Source organism: Trematomus bernacchii, unplaced genomic scaffold (genome assembly GCF_902827165.1).
Source record: "Trematomus bernacchii unplaced genomic scaffold, fTreBer1.1, whole genome shotgun sequence".
In the NCBI taxonomy this organism is placed as follows: domain Eukaryota; kingdom Metazoa; phylum Chordata; class Actinopteri; order Perciformes; family Nototheniidae; genus Trematomus; species Trematomus bernacchii.
In genome coordinates this window covers 10,421,883-10,446,875 of record NW_022987547.1, presented here as the reverse complement: position 1 = coordinate 10,446,875, position 24,993 = coordinate 10,421,883, and the positions used below count along the sequence as shown (strand labels likewise).

At 38.9% G+C, this 24,993-nt stretch overlaps 1 protein-coding gene across 4 annotated transcripts in view; it reads left to right on the top strand.

The window, feature by feature from the left end:
• The first annotated feature begins 3,737 nt into the window (after positions 1-3,737).
• mast4 (microtubule associated serine/threonine kinase family member 4) overlaps positions 3,738-24,993 on the top strand; it is a 79,837-nt gene continuing 58,581 nt past the window's right edge. For 3 of the 4 annotated variants that reach the window (XM_034122986.1, XM_034122983.1, XM_034122982.1), the window contains exons 1-3: positions 3,738-4,383; positions 21,007-21,160; positions 23,923-24,044. In XM_034122986.1, coding sequence (XP_033978877.1) covers positions 4,174-4,383; positions 21,007-21,160; positions 23,923-24,044 — 486 coding nt within the window. In that variant the 5' untranslated portion in view covers positions 3,738-4,173. The remainder of the gene's footprint in view (positions 4,384-21,006; positions 21,161-23,922; positions 24,045-24,993) is intronic. The other variant, XM_034122985.1, reaches the window with a different exon arrangement.

The following is a 24,993-nucleotide window of genomic DNA, read 5'->3' as shown; positions in this document are numbered from 1 at the left end:
CAGTTTGTCTGTGATGAGCCTGTTATCTGTCTTTATGTTTACGTTTGAAAATCTCGTTTTGAGTTTTTTACTGCAGCCAAGCTGGTTATTGAGTAATAAGTCTAAGAGCTAACTTAATAAGAGCTAACTTATCCATTAGCTAGTAGCCTACCTTAGTTAACTATATTTGTTTTTGTCTTTTGGTTAATTAGCTGTGAACTCGCCATTTGTTCATCACCACTCACCTTCAAACAAGCCAAGAAAAGCCGGCATAACATGGGACAGTAAAGTGGGAGGTGCTGCTACCTGTCTGTCAAGGGACTGCCGATGTCCGCACCGCTGTGCAGGAGACGTGGAGGGAGGGAGGGTAGAGACTGGAGAGAGGGCATCGGAACTTCACAGTCTAATCTCCAGACCTGATCTTTTTATTTTGTATTCAATCAATATATTTTTGGAAAGGGAAACTGTGCGCAAACAGCAGTAGATATATATTCATTTATTTAAAAAAAAATAAAAGGGGAAAAAAAGGGCACTTTCTCTGGAGGAAGAAAAAGGGTTTAAAAATCAATAAACAAAATACATTAAAAAGATATGAGAAGATATGAGTCCACTGACAGTGATAGGATTCAGGCAGCTTTGACCAATCGTTGAGCGTTGGGAGTGTTTTTCTTTATTATGACAGCACACTTTTATATTTTACATTTGAATGTGAGGGCTGTCTCAAACAGGTGTTATTGATTCAGAAAAAAAGGTTAGTTTCAGGAACTGGATGACCTTACATTTATGAACTTGAACTTTGAACTTCAAACCGGAATTCAGTGAGCTGTGTGTTCTTTTATCCAGGTGCAGGGCGGGTTTGTGTGTTTTCAGTGACAGAGAACACTACAAAGATATTATGCACATTAACAACGCCTCGAGCAGAAGCAAACGCCTACTGATCCTTTCCAGATCACAATAAGTGAAGAGAAATGTTTTATATGCTGATGTTTACCATGGTCACCATTTTAGCATGCTTAGAAAAACTGTGAAGTAGTGGTTGTGACAGCAGTGTTATCTGTTTGACTCTGTGCTGGGTATTGATAATCATTAGCACACATGCAAGCTTGCAATTTAAACAGTATCTGTTAGATGTCAACACTTTCTCTGCTGTTGATACATCACATAGATCAGAACTGGTTGGTTTAATGGCTCAACACTTCAGGAGTCTATTTACTCTGTGGAGCTCGGTGTGATGGATGAGGATTATAAAGGGAGGAAGATTTGTAGGTTCACTGCCTGTGGAGTCAGGCTAGAGGGCGCTGTGTGCTGTTGTCTGTAAACATGGTCTGGATAGGAAGCTCTGAGTTTTTTTTGCCTATGTTGATATGTGTGTGGCAATCTAAGAATTTAAATGCTACTGTTTGTTTTTTAACCAAGGATGTAGGTTTCGTTTAAGAAGTGACACACTTTCAACAAAAGAAGACATGCCATCAGTTCACCAACATTAAAAACATATTATAGATTCTATGTAAGCTGCACTGCTTATGTACTAACCAACTTAATGTGTCAAGTTTACTTAAAGGCAACTTTGCATGTTTACTATACATAGTATAGTGTCCTTGATTGCAATTAATTTTGTTTTCAGGGCACCTCTCTTTTAGGCTGACTTAGTTTCACCTGTCCATGCAGATGTGATCCAGGGCGTCAGATAATTAAAGAAGAAAAAGATAATGTAAAGAAAGCCTTTCTTATCATGACTGAGTCCCTGTAAATCTGTTTTATTATCACTTATATTCACTTTTTTATTGAAAACGGCAAAGAGCCCCCATTCAGAGGAGACCAGGAACATTTCCTAAGCGGGATCAAGGATAGCCCCTTATCAAAAAGACACTTTCATTTTAATATGTCATTATCCGGCTTCCCAGACCGGCTGTGTTTTAGAGAGAATCATCAGTAAAGCAGTCTTCCTCTGCATACAGAACGACCACACTGATAATAATCCCAGTGGAAATGACCCCCTTGCTCATCATGAACAGAGATCCATCAACTGTGTGACAGGATTAATGTGGTGGGAAATCTTAGAGTAAACATTGGCAACCAGAAGATGTTCTCTGTCATCACATCATGGCTGTAGTACTGTGTAAACAACAGGCAGAAGTGATACATTCACAGCTGATCTGGGGTCATCTGATTAAACTCTGGCAATTATGTTTCCAAGTTAATCAAGATGATCAACACGGTGAAACCACCAAACAATATTTTTCTTCCTGTGTTTTGCATTTGAATGTGTTTATGAGCTGAGAGAACCAAATCAATCTTAAGAAATTAATATGACTATTTGAGCTATGGGTAAGATTTTGTCCTCGCAGATTGAGTGTGTGTTTTAAAAAAACAAACCAAATAAATCATGGAATAATAATATCCAAGTTTGGCTTCTTCTTCCTAATCCAAACAACTATGAAAGCCAAACATTTTGGAGCATATTTCACTAAAATCACACCCAAAAATGTTTATATACTATTTTTATAGTAATTTATTTGTTTCTGTTGTCATCAACTCCGAAAACTGCTGCACATTTTTTTCACAAGAAGTGTGCCACCGTCAAATAAAACTTTCAGTATGTAATATATCAGTTATGTTGATAAACATAAATTGATCATCTTTTCCCATAGTCTATACTTTTTTTCTTTCAAAATAACATAATATTTTGCTCATGTTTTCAAAACACTTCTTGCTATCTGGATTAGCATTTTTACTTTTTCATTGTACGCCAGATTAGTGTATTCATCCTGCTGGTAAAAAGAGTATTTTAGGTTCCTGGAAATCCCTTCCCTGAAGTGACTGTATTTACATGTACACAAATATCCAAGTTATGTGTTGCACATGTAAACTTCACATCCTGGATTCAGAAACTTGGAGACGCAGAATCAGAATCAGCTTTACCTCATTGGCCAAGAATGTGTAACCATACAAGGAAATTGACTTCACTCTCAATGTACTTACACTCAGTTCTAAGAAAAACATTTAAGGAAGATAAATAGGGTACAGGCACACATTAACATCTAACTGTCATTTCTACATTAACCTTGAAAACTAAATTGTGCAGAATGATATTAAATATTAATGTAACAGGTGACTTACTGTAATATGCATGAAGTTGGTATTATTTACAGTATATTCATGTGCACATGTCTATAAATAGAATCAGTGTGCTAAGATGTATTTTTGATAGTGATAATTGAAAGTTTGTGTTTACTTGAATAGGCTATGAATTGTATAATGTATGTAGCGGTGGTCGAAGATGTACTCAAATAAATATTCCAATGTGAAAATACAAATTGATAATTATTTAAGGTTGTATATTAAAAATCATAAAGGAAAACCTTATCCTTTAGTCTATTAGACACATTCAAAATCACTCAATTAGAGATACATGTTGTTCAATGGACAAGGCAATAATGAAAGAAAATCTGAAAAGCAATATTAAGATTCCAGACAAATGTAATGGTGTAAAAAGTACAATAATTAGATTTTTTTGTGAAGTAGAAGAATACAGTTGTGTAAAATGGTAATACAGGTACGTAGAAATTAAATATACACCACTGGTATCACAAAGTCTCAGTTATACTTTTTTGAGTATCCTACTAGGCGTGTGTTATGTATGTAAACATCATATCTTCGGTTCAGAAACCACAATGTTATTTTATAAAACAATGTCACAATCAACAGTGTTTCAAAAAGTGTCCCATAGTGGAGCCTAATTGATCCCCCCTGGCACTGACTGAAGATGTGAAGGTGATAAAACTTCCTTTATTTGGTTTTGAAGCTGCTGTGATCTGATTGGTCGGCCCAGCACGTTGTGGGCGGGGTTTACTCTGTGGATGCAGTGCATTATGAAGGCAATGACAGCATGGACTCGCGCTGCTTGGGGAGAGAAATGCTCCACAATCCAGAGGGGGAACTTTTAACTGAAGCGGGGACACCAGCCTAACGCTCACATGGATACTAAACCGGGTCGACAAGTATTTTAATATCGATATCTTTCAGCAACGTCGTGACTTTGTTTTTACTCGGTCAGAAAAAAGTGTGGTATCCTTTTATGGGCTCAAAACGAAAATGAATTGACTGGACAGGTGCGTGGACAGGTTAATTAATAACTGCGCTTCGTTTTGACGTCATTATTGCTTTCAAATTGGTAATATTAGTTGATTTAAAATGGAGCAAAAACATTGTTATTCGTGTGGAAGTGAGTCGTCGTCGTCGTCCGGTTCAAACACCTTGTCCGAGGGGGAAGAAATGTCGCCTGTGGTGCACATCAAAGTTTCTGCAGATGATGGACACAATTCGGACTCGGAAAGTGTCCTCGAGGAAGAAGACAACGACACTCCGACAATGGATGAAGAAAGTGAAGACGAAGACGAAAAGGTAAACCCGCTAAAACCCCTGCATGTGTGAAGTGTGTGCTGACGTTAAATACAAACTAGCTGTGAGAACCACAAGGTTAAATGTGGCGTGCCAGTAATCCTCCTCCTAATCCATTTAACGCTTCTGAAGACCGTACTAAACTCCCTGAATGTAGCTCCTGCTGTCAAAACATTTGTAAACAACAGCCTGCATCAGCTCAGTGTCTCAGCTCAGGTTTGGGTGGGTGCACATGTCATGAAGTCAGAGGAGCACATAGTCTAAGTTTAATTCATGCTCTGTGCTTTCTTGACTTCATACCTTCCAATAAATTCACAAGTCATACTTATCATTAGTCTCAGTTCTTTCATACAGGATGTGAACTGATGCACTGCTCTCTGTTTTGACCATGACGAGTCCTGAGTCATTCACTCTAATGGAGGCTTGCCATATCGGTGTTTATACTTGTTGTTGATTGCCTAATAGCCCTAGTGTGTGCCTGTCATACAGTAATACATTTCTGATTAAAACATATTCGATATCAGGCATGACAGTGTTTTTATAAACCTGTTTCAAAACAGAGGCCGGAAATGATGTGTGTGTTGTTGCTCAATTTGTACAACATAAACACACTTAATGAATGTATTAGAATATCCAAATACAACAGTTCTGCTAAAAATGAAGGTTATTTCGTTAAAAAAATACTGTTCTAAAGAGGTTTTCATTCAAATATTGTCATTTCTTAGGTTTGTATAGCATGGTATTGATAGGCATTTCTAATATTTAAACCACCCCATTAATATCACGAAGGGTAGACACATCACTCAGTCTACAGAAACATAATTCAACGCAACCACCAAATACAACCTCTGGAAAAATATCTTTAAGGATTCTGAAAATACCATTTTATCAGTGGTGTTTTTAAAACATGTTCTGGCTTTTCCAGGATTTATTAATTTTTTGCTTGGATTTTTGTAACTCTGTGACAACGATGTAATGGTAGTACAACTGGGTCTTGCCACACTAATTTTATAGAGGAGCAAGCGGTTGTTGTTGTGTTTATTCAGGAAACAGATGGAACGAATGAGGAAGAAAAAATCCATGCCTCAGCCTTTTCATTTTTATTACACTTCTGCAGACTGGCTAGACTGGCTCAGATGAGCACAAAGCAGTGTGAGGCCATCAGGGTGTGTTAATTATGCTGGCAGACTAATACACCTTTTTCAAAATATAATATCATGCAACATGGCCTCTCAGGCTATAGGTGTGGCAGACTGTCATCCAATATAAAATCCAACATAAGCAACGTGAGAAAATGGAAGCTTTTGCAACATTACTCAGGGGTTGCTCCACCATTTTTCTCACTAATTCTGAATGCGAGCTCATCTGTACTTTTAGGCATTGCGCATCATGACTCTAAGAACTGAATAATTGATTTGTCATGGAAGTTGCCATTGTACAGACCTGCATAAAAGGCACCAGATTGCATTTACTGTGAGGAAAATACAAGTATAAACCTGAACTGACATACCCTGGGCCTGGGATGGTGTCATGTTTGCTAACACTTTTGCTTAGCTAATTAGACTTGACTGAAGAACAGTTTGACAGTTTATTAGCTTAATAGAGCTGAGCCTTCACAGACGATAGGGAAGGCACAGGAAAAGCATGTTTACTGGTTTCTTGTTTCATTCTATCTTAAAGTAAACTATTCTTATCATTAAAACAAATACTGTACATTTGGCTGAAATACATGTTTTTCCACAGCAAGTGAAATATGATTCCCCCAAAATATTCTTTCTAAAATTACACCACAGACGTCAAAAGCAAGAGCCAGAGTGGCTTGTATAAAATGAACCCTGTGCCCTTTTCTCTTGATCCCTTTTTAATAAGTCAGTTTGAAGTTCATTTAAAACCAGCAAACCCCTCTGTCGCCGCTGGCCACTGAAGATGAGATGTAATTTGACATCCACAAAGCAGGTAAACTGACCTGACAGCCACTAGCAGCCTCTCAGTGTATTACTACAGGGATAATCAGGGAACCCTGACCTTCGAACTATGTCTCGCTGCGGAGTTAAAGTAGGAAAGGATTCTGAGAACTTGCATGACGTCTCTGTTACAGACTTAGCCTCGTGCAGTGTTTCAAGGAATGAGATACTTACTACAGTGGCACTTCACAGAGTTTTCCACGGTGTTATCTTCACAAAATCTCAGTGTGGTTTGGATCTTTGTTCATCCCTGACATCTGAATCAGTCCAGCGTCGTGTGCAGTGACAGAGAACATTGACTACAGGATGAGATTTAGCCCACGCATTATCTTTTTCTACATGCACACACAATAAAAAAACAGACTGATTAAAATAAGAAGCATACAGTCCAGATTTGACCCAGGAACACTGAACGTGAACTCATTGCATTTCATTACATGCATTCGTTTGAGATTAGTGTCAGTAGCAGGTCATCGCTCTGCATGTTTTTAAAGCTAGGCTAAATGAAATGCTCGTTGATACTATGGGTACTTGGAAATGTCTATAACTATGTAAATGTATCCTGTAAATATAATGTATGATGTCCTTTATTGTTTTATGTTTCATGTGGAACCTATATGCTGCAGATCTCCCTTGAAAAAGAGATCTATGATCTCAATGGGACCATCTGGTTAAATAAAGGTTTGAAATGAAATGAAATGAAAATCGCTTAATCAGTCCATTGTGTAAGAATTCATTTTTCGTCAAAGTCAAGTGTGAATTTGTTTTTGCCCCCGTTAGACTAATAAATCAATCGTTAAAGCATTGGAGCTCTATTTATTGTATTAGACCAAGGAACAATGTATTGATTTTTGCAGGAACAACACCAAAACCAAAATATTTTAATTTACTATAATGTATGACACCACAAGTAGCAAGTCCCAGATAAGCTGGAACCAAAGAATATTGTTCATAATTTAAAGCTACATTTACCATAGAAGGATTAAACAAATATAAGCCTTACAAAAAACACTGTTTTGGTCCTCCCTTGATTCTCATGACTGAACATGACTTGAGGATTTATGATGTGCTTTAGCTGGCGGTAGGACTATTACAAAGAGTTTCAGATCATATTTGTGCCTAACAAGTATTACGAGTCTGGCCCACTGCTTGCCGCAGGTTTACAATCTGTCAGTGTGTTAATCATTGTATTCCTGCTGCTATTCCCCCCCCCCCCCCCATAATCATAAATTCTCTGTTCCCATGCTGTCTCATCTCTACCTCTCATGTTGTGATAGCACGGTATGGGAAATGCCTCTTGTGTTTTGCTAAACCCCACAATTTCCTATTTGGTTTTCTTGCATTTATGTGCTGCTGCAACAACAAATGTATTTCCCACAGAGGATCAGGATTAGGCTGTGTTCAACCCTCAATATTATACTTTCAGCATGTAATGTATTAGATTTCAAACCAGTTTTCCCACCGCAGTATGATGGGTAATAAAGACTTGAAGTGGGCTGGCTATTTTTGCACAGATCAGAGAACATCTTGCAACAACAGGGATTATCTCTGTTCTTCCCACATGCCAGGTTAGTCTTCTAGGTGTTTGTATAGTACAGTAGTTACTTTACAATCAAGTGGATTATCTTCAGTACACAGAGCGAGCACCAACACAAACTGAATGGCTTCCTCAGTGGTGTGGGCTGAAATGGAACATGCACTGCCAATACCACCCCAGAACACAGTTATAGTTAGTTAGATTTTGAGCTTAGTGATCTTAAGCGGCTATTTGTATTTTTATAAAAACAATGGGAAATGGATGGCTTGTACTGAGGCAACAAACTGAGAATTATCATCTGTATCTGCAGCTCCCCTCAGCTTTACGGAGATTAATAGTGATTCTCAGCAAATTTTTATTTAAATGTTTTGTTTAATCTTTCTTATCTCAAAGCATCATTTTCAGAGAGCCTCTATTTTCAATGAGAAAGCTTTTAAAACCCATGCATGTCATTCATGCAGGTAGCATAGTTTCTCCATTACATTTATTGTACCATTAAAGCAGGTCTATTTGCTCTTCTTTTCCTATACTTGGTTGCTGTGACATTTGATTTATTATACTGATTCTACATCCATTCCCTTCTCAACACCATGTTCGCACAGGTGTGTATCACACTCAGTGATGTGCTTTATGGAGCATTCAAATCATTTACTGATCGGGACAGATAACAAATGACTTCCCTCAAAGCAAGGCCAGGCAGGTTGATTTATGGAGCATGTCAATAACAAGGCAATTCAAAGTGCTTTACAATACATGATAAAAATAGTTATTGCAAAAGAAACACATTATAAAGTGATATTTAAATACAAAATGAAATACAAAACTGAGAAAGTCTTTACTTAAACCGTTTTCTGAGCACTTTATTAGAATGAACTGGCCCAGTCCTTTGCAGAGACTAATGAGTTTTTTTTTAATGGGAACTAACCATGTGTGACAATTGGCACTGAGCAAACTCCATTAACTGGAGAATCGACTGGACAGCGTTGTTGAAATGGAGCAGCTCTGTTTAGGTTAGCCGGACACTCATTTATCTCATGAAACACATGTTCATATGCTCTGGCTATGTTTAGCATACAAGGACACTTTGTGGAGGGAGATTTATGTGTTTAAAAATGCCTGAATGATAAAGATAAATGGAGGCTGACAAAAATGTTTTTATATTCACATGTTTACAATACCACCATAACCTTTCTCTAACCATGTGCTCAATGTGAACACAGTTACTCATTGTTTCTGCATACAGTGGTGCTGTATATAGAAAGGTCATCGCTCTACATTCACTGGCTTTAGCTTAGTGTTGTGGACTGTTGAACAAGCTATTTGAAGATGATGGCTTGCTTTCTGGTTGTTTGTATTTGTAATTGTTAACATATATTGGATTTATATGTGACACCATACCATAGATTGAGAGATTAAGAAAAAACAATGATTAATTGATAGTTGAAATAGTCTTCATTGTGCAATACTCAGCCACTAGGATAGCTGACATGTTTTATACAAGGTTCTTCACTGAACATTGTTAACAGTTTTAAAAGTGGCCACTGATCTTGTTCAAGCGATACACTAGTAACACTGTACACACACTGTTTGGGATTATGCCAGCCTTTTTATACAGATACTTTGCAATACTGCCCTTCAGAAGTACTCTTAAGTTGTTCTTTTTACATTTATGAGATAGATGGAGACCACATTTCGGACTTGAAGTCAGGAAATCCACATTTATCAGTTTGTGTTGGGATCAATTGTGTTAATGGTGAGTGACTAAAAGCCATCCAAACATGTGGCTTTTTAAAGATGCAAGTATTTTTGGGACAAGAAAATACGCATCAAATGTTACCATTGCAATCATTTTCAGGCAAATCACATTACCTTGGGGATTCAAATAAGAAATTGATCATTCAACCCAGGATTTAATAACAAAGATTTTCAATATATGTTCAGCGGGTATTCTTCATTAAGTTGTATTTCAACAAAGTCAAACTGCTAGTAGTATATATTTCCTTTCCACCATCTGCTTTAATCTTATATAATATGTTTGTTTATTTTATGAAGGCCTGTTCCCTGAAATTGGAAGGGTAACTGTCGTGCTTTGCAGCGGTGCTCTTCGTGCATCAATATTTGCTTCAGTTCAACAATGTTTGACTTTCTCTTTGCAATAGTTCTGTTTCTATACCGCTAAATAAGCAGCCATTTATTTGAGCAGGCTGCCAGTCAGGGACATCCAATGTCAGCATGCTTTGTGTGAAAGAGGATTAACACGATCTGGCTAAGACTAGACTCTTTTCACTTCTAATGTGACTGTTTCCAGGATCCATCTCTGATTTCTGCTGCTGTGAATGCATGCACATACGGGTTTCATTTAATAGTTCATTTAACAGTTTGTGATGACTTAGCCTTTGATACAGGACCTTAAGTTTGTTGGTTCCTAAGTAAAATGTCTCTTGGTCGGAATTTACCGGTATGTCAGTGCTCATCTTCAGAGGGAAGCAAGGTAAGAGACTCCTGATTGAATTACGAAATAGGGTGAACGTTTAAAGTTCCTCTAATATATTTCTTAATGTGTTATTTCTTATATTGTTTGTATGTAAAGTTATTTTTGTAATTGCTTGTGAATGGATACACTTACATGTATACCAACATATATGTCATTAAGGTTATTGTATCTTTTAATAATGATGTGTTGCTGTAAGAAGAGAATATGTGTAAAATCAAGCTGCTGTTTACACTAGTTTGGCTCAAATCATGACCAAAAACAAAAACAAAAACAACAACATTATGTACCATGGTTGAAAAAACCCCACCCTGTTTGTTCCCAGATGCACATCATGATCAAAATGTAATCAGTTCTTCGATGGACTCCAGCTTTTTTGGTTCACCAGATTTTATGGAATGCATACAATAATCCTCTTATGGCGCGTTTCCACTACAGCGCGCAGCACGGTTTAAGAGGGCTGTGACGTCAGCGGCCCGTTTGTGGTTGCGTTTCCACTTGGCCTAGTACTGGCCGGCGGGTCCTAATTCACAGTTTTTCTGGCCTCATAAAATCGTGGGGCTAGGGCCAGAGACAACCGGGCTGAGTTTGTGACGTCAACGCTCTCGGCTGCTGATTGGTCGGAGAGAATCGTCACAATGGGCGCGCGAGATAATACATTTTTACAAACAGCATTTTTGTTAACAGAGGAGCTACAACAATGGCAAAGAAAAGCACACCATGGTCGGTCGAGGAAGTGACGACGTTCCTCCATTATATTGCAGATGATAAGGTCCAGCGGGTGCTCGACGGGACAACTCGCAATATCAAAGTCTTTCAGGAGGTCTCTACACAGACACTGGACTCTCCAACGGCGTTACTGGAGTCTGCATGGTACGTTTTTGCTAACGCTCTGTTATTTGCTTGAAAGCTTTGTGTCCCTGTCTGTTCTAAAGCTCACTTCTAACAAATAAGTCTATTTTATCCTTACATTTATGTTCGACAACCCATGCTTTTATGGAGCCCCGAAGGCTAGCTAGCTAGCTAAGGCAGATAGCATTAGCGAGAGCTATTGTTTGCTAACACCATATGTGCCATTGTTTACTTTCAGTTTGTCTTTTCTAAAGTTGTTGTTGCTATTTATAGTATTGTGCTGCAGTAGTTTGTGGAATTTACAAGTCATGTTTCTGTTCTAGATGATTACATTGGGACTAGCGAGGAGGAACAGTTCCGAACAACGTCCTCTGCATCAACAGCACAAACTCCAGCTCGACCACAGACACCAACACGAGCACAGACACCAACGCCGAGTGCCAGCTCGACACCGCTGCGTGTGGTTCTAGGTAAGAAATAGGCTGGAATTGTGACTTTAAAAAAAAAACTTTAGACCATCCATCGTCAGTAAGTAAAATAAGCTGTACCACTGTGTGGGAATGCTCTGTTACAAGTAAAGTAACTAGCTAGTAAGCAGCTAGTATCTAGGGCCAGAACTTTCTTGAATTCATCCTTACTGTTGTTCTGTTTATACATTTTATTCTTATCCTTTTGTGACCTGTACCTGTCCTGTGTTTTTTCATTCTTATTGCTAATTATTATTGCTATAATTATCTTGTCACCCAGGCAAGAGGAACCGAGGAGGAGAGGATCTGGCCCTGCAGGAACGGCAACTGGCCCAGCAGAATCAATGCCATGTCTTATCTTATTGCTTGTTGATAAATAATTGCACCCACCAGCGATCACACAGAAAGATGGCATCATCTAGGCGTCCCTCTGCAGTCAGAAATATCATAAACACCATCGTCCACAAAGCACTGTACAGGGGTTTATGGATTTAAGAGAATACTTATCAGAGTGAAACCTTTATCATCTGTTGCAATTAAAGCAAATAAGAGAATAAATACTTGGTTAAATAATACATTTTAACTCTTTAGCAGGACAACTCTGCATACTGTTTGAAATTGAGTTTGCTAGCTTAAGGTCCTCCTCTAAAACATAACATTACATATTTTGTAATGGTATTAAGAATACATGATAAATACATGTAGTAAAAATTACTCAATTGTAATACCCTCGTTGTGCTAGACTCAAACACATTGCTTATATATTTCAAAGAGAAGAGAACAAAAGAAAACACCTATACAAAGAGAGCGGTGCACAGCGCTTAATATTTACTTGCACTATATTTCTGTTGATCTGGGTTATTGTGTTGCACTGTGACCTAAGATGTTCATTGTCATAACTACACTGTAGCTATGTTCGTATGACAAAATAAAAAACCTTGAACCTTGAGGCTGTGTCTTTCAGACAAACCATCATAATCATATTATTTTATGCTGTGGATACTTTAGCCTCCATCCATGTTAACAATTTTTTACACTTGCATTTATGAATATAGTTCTGTTGTGTTTTACACTTTTGTATTTATGTTTATAGTTTGCTTTGATATTTGCTTAATTTATTGCATTATTACTATTATGGGGGCAGTAGGCCTACTGGTGCTTGAAATTCAAATATTTACTAAATAGTCAATTCTGATAACATTTTTTTGGTTTAAATAATTTGACAAACACATGTATGTGAAAAAGAAAAGATGTATTTATGTTCAATACAATACAATGAATATTTAGGTATTACATTATACATTCTAGGTATTCATGTAGCGCATCAGACCCTCTCGTATGTCCCGCCCTCCTCTGCACCTTGTGCCACTGCTACCCCTGGTAGACGTAGGTTTTCCTCAGGCATCCTGAAGTTCTCCACCCACCGAGTGTGTGTGAAAGATGGAACAATCACATTCCACCACTCGGTAGCTCGGTCGAGCATCCAAACACATGGTCTAAGGCGGCGACGTAACTTCTGAAATACACAAACAAAAGCATACATTTTAATACGTAAAAGTGGTAGCTACAATTAATTAAATACTTGAAATACTTTGGTCGTATAGGGAGCGTGAGCCTAAACACATTGCTAGTTAGCGAACGTTAGCTTACCAAGTAGCATTGTAGTTAGTAGTGATTCGAGTCGTCCTGTAGTCTCTGCGGCGTAGGAGGACTGCCCGAACTCTCGCGTCAGCTTCTTCTATACCTCGTCTTGCTATAAGTCGCCTCTTTCGAAACAACTCTTGCCTATTTCTTGTGATAATAAACCACACGGCAAGAAACAAGCAAACGATCGCTTTCACATCTCCACATCCTCCATTGTTGTGTCGCATTGAAGATGACGTCACGGCAGTTTTAAGCAGCGTCGCTCCGCCTACACTGCGTTACTATAGATACTACCCCAGTTCCTAAACTGTAATGGAAACGCGCCATAAAGTGAGCTGGTCCTAACGAGGCCAATCGCGGCCGAGCGAGGCCGAGCGAGGCCGTGTAGTGGAAACGCGCCATTAGGCACTATGCTCAAATGCAGGAAGACATAATGCATGGCTTAATCATTCACATGCTGCAAAAAATAAATCCTGTCCATCATCTGAAATAGGAGGAGAAAAGCACGGCTGTCTTTTCCCAACTTTAGATCTTGTCAACACAGGAAGCTCAATTCCCCTGTGAGAGCACATAACGTTATATCACTGAAATCCAAAGCTTTCCTTTAGCTAATGAAGGGATATTGTCAGTGTGAGGAGAACAATAAAGTGTCCATCGGGTGACATAAAATGTGGAGGACGCTGTGGATAGTTTTGATCTTATAGAGTTATTAGGATTTAGGCCTTGGGACTTGTGTGTTTTTCTCCTTAAGAGCGTCAGTGCAGAGGGCAAGGGAAGAAGGATTTGGGCCAGAGGGGAGTTCAGGGAGAGTTGAAGTAGACAGATGTTGGTTGACAAGGTCAGCCAGAATATAGTTTGTTTTACTGCAGTTGACCCTGAGAAAAAGATTGATGAACATGTTCTCTATCTGAAGACTTCATTGAGTAAAGTTCATGAAAAAGGTCATGAAATGACCATGGCATTGAATACACACCATGTGAATATTTTGTATGCTCCTTCAAAGGAAGTTATGAGGAAACTCTCCTTTTTTTTAGTACTGACAGAAACATCAACAGCAGCAAGCTCTTATTCTTCTCTTTAAAAAAACTGACCGTTTGCTCAAACCCTCCCCCAAACAGTAAAGTATCATCCAATACCATGAAGTATCAGCGTCATTATTCAAAATCTACACGGCTAAGCAGCCCTTGCCCCGCACTCTTTTTGAGTCCAGGACGCATGTTCATGGGTCACAAACAGGAAGAAATTCTTTGTAACAGAGGTCACCATGTCCCATGAGCCACAGGAATCTGTTTTCTGATTGGCTGCGGATACTTCCTGGCCACGAAAGTTAAACTATTCCCAACATTTATTTTGGTCGCACTTCGTCGCAGAATCAAAACAGCCACAGCACGCTGAGGTCAGAGTGGCCTGCACAGCCTCCCATACACATTGCAACTTTCTGCAAGCCAATTCTGTGTTTAATATAATGCAGACTTGGTTAAATTACATTTTGTCAGTCAATTGGAAAAGTGTTTTGAACATAATAGTTTGATTTGAAATGTCTGGTTGGTTGATGACTTTGCACTCTGAGACAATAAAATACCAGCCATGATGAAGTACAATGATATAATATGCACCACTCTGCGTGTGGTGTGCTTTTAAATGGAACAACATGGAAGCACACATATTTTGGTTTTAAAAGCTGCATGTAATGCATTTGTGTGGGCGACAGTTGTGGCTCCTGGCATGGTTTTTGGTTGTTCTGTTTGTTCTGTTCTCTTTAATGTATTCAAGTTTGGCACAAGCGTCTGTAATGGAGGATATTCTGATTAGATATTGTTGGTCAACTGTCACTGTAACCACACAAAACAAGTTCTTGCCACAACTCAATAATTCATCACACCAAGTACAATGATTTAAAAAAAAAAAAAAAAAAAAAAAAAAAAAAAGGTTTAATTGGACAGAATGGTGAAGCATTGACATTTAGGACAGACACTGATGTAGACCTTAACCTTGCTTGGCGGAGCAACACTCAGTTGAGTTTACAATTTAGATAAATGTGTAAGCTTGTGTGAAAAACAAATGTGATTTGATTATTACTAATCCTTGTTATTCTCAGTTGTTGGTCAGAAAAAGATATGACAGAAAAACAATGGCAGGGAAAACGATGAGTGAAACAAAGGACAGCGATGACTGGAAGCAGCTCTAGACTAAAGCCTCTTGATATATGGGCTCTATGTTCCCGTTTTACATTATGTGTATTCATTGTGGCTTAGCAACCCCAATGAAAGACACACACTGTTCCCACTTATAAATGGTCCTTTAATCCATCTCAGTGAAATGATAAACAACACTTCCCCTCAAATCCTTAAAGGGAATTAATATCCTGGGTGTGAATGCATTTGCTAATTCTCCCTTTGTAGTTCAGCTTTTGTTATGTTTCTTTGAATCGGAAATCATGACTCATCCCTTTAACTTTGTAATGCAGAACCATGCTAAGTGGCTGTAGTATAAACAACTCTTCCTGCTGCTCTGTCCTTCTGCTTTCAGTTTGTTTTGCTAGCTGTGTGTGCTTGTTTATATACCCGTATAGAAAAAGTGTTTGAACGTCTTTGATTTGTCTTTGATTTGTCTTTACCTGCCTCCAGTCTATGTAGTCCTTGTAATCTAGGTTGATAAAGGTCATCAGCAGGAGTTCAACTTCTGCTGTGTTTGCTCAGCTCTTGCTCAGTTCATTCACAATATGCTGGAACCATTCCTTATATGCATTTCATTTCTGTTCCCTTGCATATTGTCTTTATTGATTCACTGGTTTGTGTGCTTGTGCTTTTCCTTATTTCCAATGATTCTGCCTCCATTTAAAGCATGTTGTAGCTAAAGACAGATATTTCCCTCAGTGGTTGGTCGAGACCAAAACCATAGCATTAAGATGGTTAGTAATGGAGTAACATTTACCACTTGGTCAGCCACACAAATGCTATTGTTGCTCTGTTACTGCAAGATGTGTAATTATGTAACCGTTTACTATGCGCCGTATCAATTTTTATTTTGAATAATATAGGTCAGTTATCTCACAACTTGTTTCTGCTTCCCCCAAGCACCCCAAAAACATTCGTCTTTGTAGTTGTCAAAGTATTCATGATCAGAATAATGCCTTATTTTCATGCAAGTTTTAATAACAGGAATGGGTGGTTATCTTGGTATCATGAACTTCAAGATGCTAGATAGTGCATATAGGTGCAAATAAATGGATAGTGTTGTATTGTATGTAATAGACTCGGTATTAGTAGTGTAACGGCAAATAAACCAAAACATAGCAACATAGATACAATTTGTCCCATATTCTATACAGGTTAAGGCTTCATCTTTCAGACTGACTGTTTTTGTTGTGCAGTCCATAATCGTTGTTTCTCTTGTTTGGCGTCTGTTCTATGCTTTGACAACAAAGGGTTGTTGGTACTGTCCACTGTGTGAAGCTGAGGGTGGGGAGAGGAAGGAGGGGCAGCTCGGGTTTGATCTGGCTCTCAGGAGCTCTGCGTGGCTCTCTGCTGCAGGAAGGGAGGAATGGTACTGTAGGTGAAAGGGCACTGAGGGCTGCCAAAAGTGCAACGTGTGTGCTACCCGCTGTGCACACAGCAAGCTAAATGTTGACTGTTAGCTGCAGTGTTTCATATGTAATCAAATGTGCATTTCAAGGACTGACGCACACTTTTAAAATCAATGGAGATGTTTTGGACAATCCAAAGTCTGACTAATATCTTATGCCGCGTTTCCACTACACGGCCTCGCTCGGCCCCGCTCGGTATGGCTGGGCCTCGTTAGGACTGGCTCACTTTATGGCGCATTTCCATTACAGTTTAGGAACTGGGGCAGTATCTATAGTAACGCAGTGTAGGCGGAGCCGTGACGTGATCTTCAGAGGACCCCAGAAAAACAACACAGCCGTTAGCTGTTAGCACTCAGAGCTCACAGCTCCTCATATATGTTCAGAAACTAGACAAAAGTTAAACAAGTACAAACCACAGACTGCCTGTGTCATGGTGAATACAGTCGCTGCTTTATTTATGTCTGTATAGGCCGTTGTTGTGAGTGTGGACGGTCGGGGCATATACTGCGTTAGCTTAGCCAATCTCCATTTAGAAAACAAGCATTTTAAAAGGTTTTTCCCCTGCCGTCTGTCTGCAGACTTGACAAAGCATTAATTCATGGTTTTTACTAACCGGTATCAGTATGTTGTTACTTCGGCATCATTTTGAAACGTGTATTACAATTAAATCACGGTAAAATATGTCCATCTTGTTGTAGTTGTTGCCCCCTTGCCAGCGACGCTCTCTCTAGTTTAGCATACTCAGCCCGACTCAGCCTCGTTGCCTCTGGCCCTGGCCCCACGATTTTATGAGGCCAGAAAAACTGTGAATTAGGACCCGCCGGCCGGTACTAGGCCAAGTGGAAACGCAACCAAAGACGGGCCGCTGACGTCACAGCCCTCTTAAACCGGGCTGCGGGCTGTAGTGGAAACGCGCCATTAGTGTCAGCTGTCTTATTTAATTGTCTTAAATCCAATTATGCATGCATGGTACAGGAAATATTGTTTTTCTGATAACTCAAATGTCATTTGCTGATAATTATAGCCAAGCTCAGTCAACAAATATATAAAATGAAACTCTAGCCTTTCACAGTGAACACAGGCTCGTATATCTGTTATGGTGCAACAACTGATTCCAAGGCCTCTACAGCTTGTTGTTGTTGGGGTTAGGATGCTCAGAGATTGCACTGTATTCTGCCTTACCATAGTATTCTAGGCAGAAATCTATTTTCCCATAAATGGATGAAGCATTTTCTGAATTCCACTGCTCAAAGTATTTCTGTTATTCTTTTTCTTTTTAAAAATACTGATATTTCATGTTTCCACAGTCATTTGAAGAAAAAAAAAGTCAAAACAAAATATATTGCATGCCTTTCAATTTCAGACTTTGGACCAGTGCACAGATAGCGAGATGCAGTTGGTGATTATCTCACTTCCTTTTAAGGGTATAGTCAACTGCTAGTGATCAAATAGACTGCTTTATGGATTCAAAATCAATCAAACGCAACAGAAACACCACGTTTCTTCTCTTGTCATCTGGCTTATATTTACAACTATGCAACGATGAAAACACATAAGGCCCTAATGCTGAAAATACTGTCGCTGTGTTGAAGGAAAGAAGTTGATTAAAGACAGCGTAAGCTGAGATATATTATGAAACACAGCATCTTGGAGGAAATGCGTCACTTCCTCAGTGATGTAGAAACAGTGCACATGGGGACCCTGCAGTCATTTAGCATAGCCACTGTCCTCCGTCAGGACATGGTATCACTGTTTGCTGTTCAGGCATACAGATCATAGTGACCTGCACTAAGGAAAGATGCCTTTGGTTCTGAACTATGCGACTGGATGATGCACGATTGTTTCACAGCATAACTCCAAACTGTGTATAGAGGCATTGCTTGGTTATTATCTGTTTGCTTTAAAATTACATAACAGTCCGACACGTTCCTATTTCATTGTGATAAATCTGATTGGATTTGCCTTTAAGTTTTGTATCTGGAGATGGTTGCACCATTTAGTTTTAAATTCAAACTTTTAGGAGATTAACACATGACTCAATTAAAATAGGTTGCATCTCAATCTAGTTATACATAAAACATATTTGTGACTAAATATTTAATAGTCCTCTGCAACTGTTACACAGCTTATATAAAGTATGACCTGTTTAGACTTAAACATTTAAGACATGAGATATGTTTGACACATCTGACCTAACATTTGTGTACAATGAAAAAATATTTCAAACCAATAACACAAATATACATTTTTTGTAGGTAATGAGTAAATGATCAGGAAGTTATACAGATGGAGATGATGAACTTTTGTTTTCTTCTTCTGAAAACTCATTACAAACTGCAATTTAATCAAATATTTGGAAACAAAGGTGCAAATGGACATTTGGCTGTCACAGCTGTTCATCTCAGCCTCAATAGTGTTATAGCTCAAATATTAGATGTTGGGCCTGTGACTGTTGTTATTCTGCTTGTTGTGAAAGGATTCATTGTAATACCGAGGAAACAACTTGTTCGAAAAGTTCACTTTTTGACAACACAGTCTTGCATAGTTGGAACGTTTTTATTCAGTTGTCTTTTTATTACCACAGTGGAGGTTAGATAATACGACAAATGTCTCTGTGAATACATGCTGTACATTACCGTACATGAAATGTCACCATGCATTGTAAAGTGCCACCGTAACATAAATAGAGTCTGTGTTAGGACAGAACAGTGGAGTGCATGTTCCACCATCCTGCTCATGGCTGCCTGTTTCTTTTCCCTTCATCATTCATCTATCTAAGTTCCATTGCAATAGGTTTGTACATGCATGCACAGCAATATCACATATTTATGTTTCAGACAAACAATGAAGAAGACTGTTGCAGAGCTCTGGGATGTCGGGGTCATGAGATCCTGATGTTGTGCTGTCTATTTGACTTTAGGCTGTGCAGCAAAAGATCAATTGCCTCATGATGACTGAAGTTGTTACTAGAATTGATGACTGTAGATACACTGCATACAAGTCTGTTTTTTTCTATTTTGGCCTTTTTGAAAAGCATTACCCTTGTTCGTTTGTTTCGTGGGTGAACTCTGTCACTTTTGCTCTAGATTTCTTCAGTCATTCTGAGGGCAAGCCTCCCCAAAACGAGTTGTAGAGGTCTCAGTTGTCCTTCGCCGTGCTGGGATCATGAATCCTTCCATAGAGAGGCCTAGAGGGCAGGCTATTTCCTTCCACAGAATGCTCTGAGCCATGTATGTCTTTGTATTCTCAGGGAGGGCCTCTTCCTAACCACCGGGCATTGTGCTCTGGTCTGAAGGTCATTATCTCCTGAGAATGCAATAGGCTAGTGCAACCTGTCCCCGCTGTGATGTGTCCCATGGAAATGTGTTACTGACCATCCATATTCGTTAATGTGTACCTGTTACTTTATTCATGAGCATTGTATGGTTATATGTTTTACTATTACTCTCACTGCCACTCTCACTATTTCTGTTATGATATCTCCAGTACTGTCATTGGAATACTGCTCGCTGCTCAGAGTGTCCTGTTCCTCAATAAAAAGCTACACCGCTGACCTTAAAGTGTTGGATTGAGAAAGTGATTCATACGTGTTGTGCTTAGCAGTGAGCTGAACATTATAGAGAACCCCCTGGAAATCCCCCTCCTATGAATTCATTTAAGGATTTGAGTCCTCCCTTTAGGGTTTCCTGCCATTTATATAAGTTCATCCCGTTTTACAAATGTGGACTTTGCCAATTGTTCATATTAGATTTTTTTCAAGTATATTATATATTAGATTTCCTCTCTTATTTCTCTCTCCACAACATGTTGGCAAACCCCTCATTATGTTGTCGTTTCAGCAGGTACCAATGATTGTTACCGTGTTAATATGGCTTTTTAGTTCCGAGTTACTTTTTTAAGGTGTCGGACCTTATTTTCTGAAACTGTCTGACTTGACTGATTTAAGAGTGAATTAAAGACTGAGAAATAGAAAATAGAAATACTTTTTCCACAAATAGAATAACGTTTCCTCAAGCTAATGTATGAAGCACACTGATAAATGACTTTTTTTGAACCCACTGATTGTTTTCCATTTACTCCTCCAGTTGGACGACATCCACTACCCTCCCTCCACATACCTCAGGAAGTCCAGTGACCCAGAGTTGTCTCATGGATTCAATTCTGCTCTCAAATTTAAACTACACCTCAATGAGGATGGAAAATACCTTCGAAGGAGGAGCCTAGGGGGTGGCCTCACAGGTAATTATTTTGCTCCCTATTTCAGGATTCTTACAAGTATTTTTGTTGCTTTAGATGCCAGATTGATGCATTTGTAAAGCTGATGGTCCCTATATTTGTATATTTTACTGTGGGGTTTCGCATAATATTTGCACTGTTTCCAAGCTTTAACACGTATATTAAGTGGTCGACAAGCAGTGGATTTCTTTCTGTATTTTTTTCATCACATTAATGACAAACTAATGTCAATTTATCACCTGTAGATTACGTAATAATTCTTAAATGGGGATGAATGATTTTAGTTTGATTGATTTAAACAATTTTTAAAGTAAAGTGGTAATGACAGTAAAAACTCCACTATATATGTAGGACTTTTTATTCAAACAGGAAGGGATAATCACTTCTGGGGGCCTGTCACTTTAACCTGTCCTTGAGAAAGTAGAAATGACAGCGTGCGTCACTATTAAAAAAAAAGTCTTTGGAGATTAGTTTGATAAACCTTATAAGGTTACATCATCTTTTGCAGGCAGCAGATAATGAACACACAGGATGCCCTCCAGAAGTGTAAAGCTTAATTTTAAGATAATATTTTCTGAAAACATCACATTTTTGAGTTGTTTTGATCCTCTCACATGACATTTCTACTCGACTAGCAAATAAAGTAAACCAAACATAAGATGTTTTTTTCCCCAGAGCTTCTACTGTGTCCGTTATTTATATAGCCATCAATATTTACTCAAAATGAATTGAAATCATAAACCATGTTTTCATAGGCTTTAAGGAAAATCTGCACAATCAACAAAAACTTTCCCCATCTAGTCATTTTTCCTGACTTTCTAACAGTGTTGATGAGAGATTTCCTTTATGCCGGGATGTGATGGCTTAAGTGAGGAAAGCTTTTGCCAGTAAGGAAGGAAAGACCACAGATTTCCCTCCTCATCCGGTTTGGTCTCCCTTCAATTCTTCAGATTTGACTGAAGTGATCATTGAAACTATAGAGATAACTGTAGCACAGTAAATACTAGATCCAGGTCCAGAACTGACCCTTAGAAAAAAGTGATATTCTTTTCAATTATCTGAAGAAGAGTGAGAAATAACTCAAATGTTTTAAATAACCAGCGGCAGTGTTATTGTGCAAAGGCAAACAGCTGTAGCTTTAAACTGTTTATTTAATGTTAAGTGTTTTTGTGGGCATTTAATGTCAACAGTTGAGTCAGCAGTTGATAGAGTTGACAGGAAATGAGTGTAGAAAAAGATAGGTCTCCTGCAAGACTCGATCTGCAGAGGCACCAGAGCGTCCCTAAACTGCACTTTTCATGCAATACTACATTTACAAAACTCATATTACTGTTATATTGGGGAAAGATATCAGTCTTCCACCTCTAAATGAACACCTACAGCAATAGCGGGACCGTGAATTTATAGACATGCCTTCTACCATTTATAAAAGCGTAACACATTGGATGTTTGACTTATACTATCTCATGTGAACTTGAGATATGTCCTTTATGTTCTGAGCACAGTCTGGATATCTTGCCTTACTTCACTGAGCCAAGTTTTCTAAATTCTCTCCTGTCTCCTCGAGTGTTAACTTAAACAGGAAATGGAAATATATACACATGGATAAAGGATGAGAACACTTCAACAAAGAATTATTCAATCCATGTGCCAGGTGCACATTAAGATCTGCTGATAATGATACTGAGGCTGTTTATGTTATGTTTTAATCTTTGTTTTACCTTGATGCACTAAGGTTTAACGAAGAGGGCAGTTAAAAAGAGCTTTTGGTGCCATCTAGGGGCCGGCACTGAGAGCTAAAGAGGAGATCTGATTTCAGTTTTACAAACGATACTTTTGTGCAGAGCTCCTGTTGATAATAAAACATATAGGTGATTCATTCTTCTTATCATCATCAGACTTTAGTCGCAGTGCAGTGCTGGTGCTTTGATGATGTATTATGGGACTAAATGTTTTCCCCCTCTGGCCGTGTTTAACCCTTTGTCACCCTGCCTTGCTGCACAGTCAGAGCCTTTAGCTTTGCACTCCTAAGAAGAGCAGACGGCAAGGATTATCTTATGTCACCTGTATGTCAGTTCTCTCTCCTCCATTTATTCCCTCCCTCTTGTTATAAGTCAGGGGTGGTACTGTGATAACTAATGACAGTTTGAATTTACAGTTGTGCGACAAATCTAGTTGACAACCTCATAGTATAGTGAAAACACTGTTTAGATCCTTTACTAAAGTAAAAGTACCAATAAATTGCAAAGATGCTCCTCAAAGAAATCCCTGCTTTGAAAAAGTAACACAAATAATAATACTCATTATGTAGAAAAGTGGCCCCTGTCACTGATGTATTACTATTTATTACTTAATTATGATGCATTAATGTGCAAATAGCATTTCACTATTGTAGCTGGCTCTAGTTGAATTAGTTATAGCTACTGTACAGTTGTTGTTCATCTGGTGGATTCCAATGTAAAAGTCATCCCATGTGTAAGGGTCACAAAACCTATTTTGGGGATATGAGACAATTGGAGCAGGGTAAAGAAGAATACACATTTTTGCTTCTCAAATTTGTAGAGTTTATTTATTTTTAATGATAAATACATCATTTTATTATATATTTGCGAAATAATCGATAAATGACCCTCTAATTTCCACCAGTAAAAAAAAACAAAACAAACAGATTCAGCTATCTGAGAAGTTTTGGGGGGGAATCTGTCTTGCAAAATTCCCCAAAATTGCAAAACATTAACTGACCTTGTCCTGTTGTTGCTCTGCAGGGAAGTACCTCCTGCTGCCCACCGCTCCCCAGCAGACACACACCGCATCGGAGACCTCTAACCTGGTTCGCATGTGTTCCCTGTACCTCGGGAAGTCAGACCCCTCCCTCACCTCCAGCCTGGTGAGTACCTCCTAAATAAAGTGCTTCTTAATAACCATGAAGCAGGCAACTCTGTCTGTAGATGCTTCGTACAATGACGTTTCTGATCGGGACTATGATATGATCTCTGTTCTTGTTTTTCATTTCTTGTTTGAAAATGTGTTGCTGCCATGACTCTCTTGTAAAAGAGCATTTTTAACCTCAATGAGACTCAGACTAGATAAATATATAAATCATTACTCACCATATTCTGCATCCTGACCTATGCTCCAGTGACCTCACCGTTTGAACAGTTGCAGGCAACATCACTAAGCTTCTCTTGCATGTGTCTACACATATTTAACAGTGAAGTAATAATATTTTGTTTATCCATTGTATTATTTCTTATGTGTATATTGTGGCTTTTTATGGGAATTGACTTCTGGGTACATAACATGAGCCATGCAACATAGGTGTTTTAATTGATCAAGAATGATTCATGCATTCATAAAGGCCGATATTGGGCCTGTGGATGTGGCGCAGTGGATTAGTGCGTTGGTGTTCGGATCAGGGGAGCACAGGTTCAAACCCCACTGCAGTCAGCATGTCGTTGTGTCCCTGGGCAAGACACTTCACCCCAAATTGCTCCTGTGGGGGATTGCCCGGAACTCAGCCTGAGCACACACACGTGAGTGTGTGGCGAACTGTGAGTGGAGATCCACGGAGCCGCGGCTGAGAAAAGATAAGGCTGAGTGTGTGTGTGTGTGTGAGGAGCTCCACGGATTGGTCCATTTGGACCTGGGTATGGTTACGTCACTTGGTTCCAGGAATAAAAAAATAAAAAAATAAAAATCTCCAAAGAGGCGTTCTGGGGCAGCATAGACAGGTCTTTTCTGTGTTAGAGTTTTACTCGCTACAGGGTGTACTTTGAGGGTTTGTGACTTTGCAGACCGTTTACATGCAGAACAAGCTACATAACACACAAGGGGAC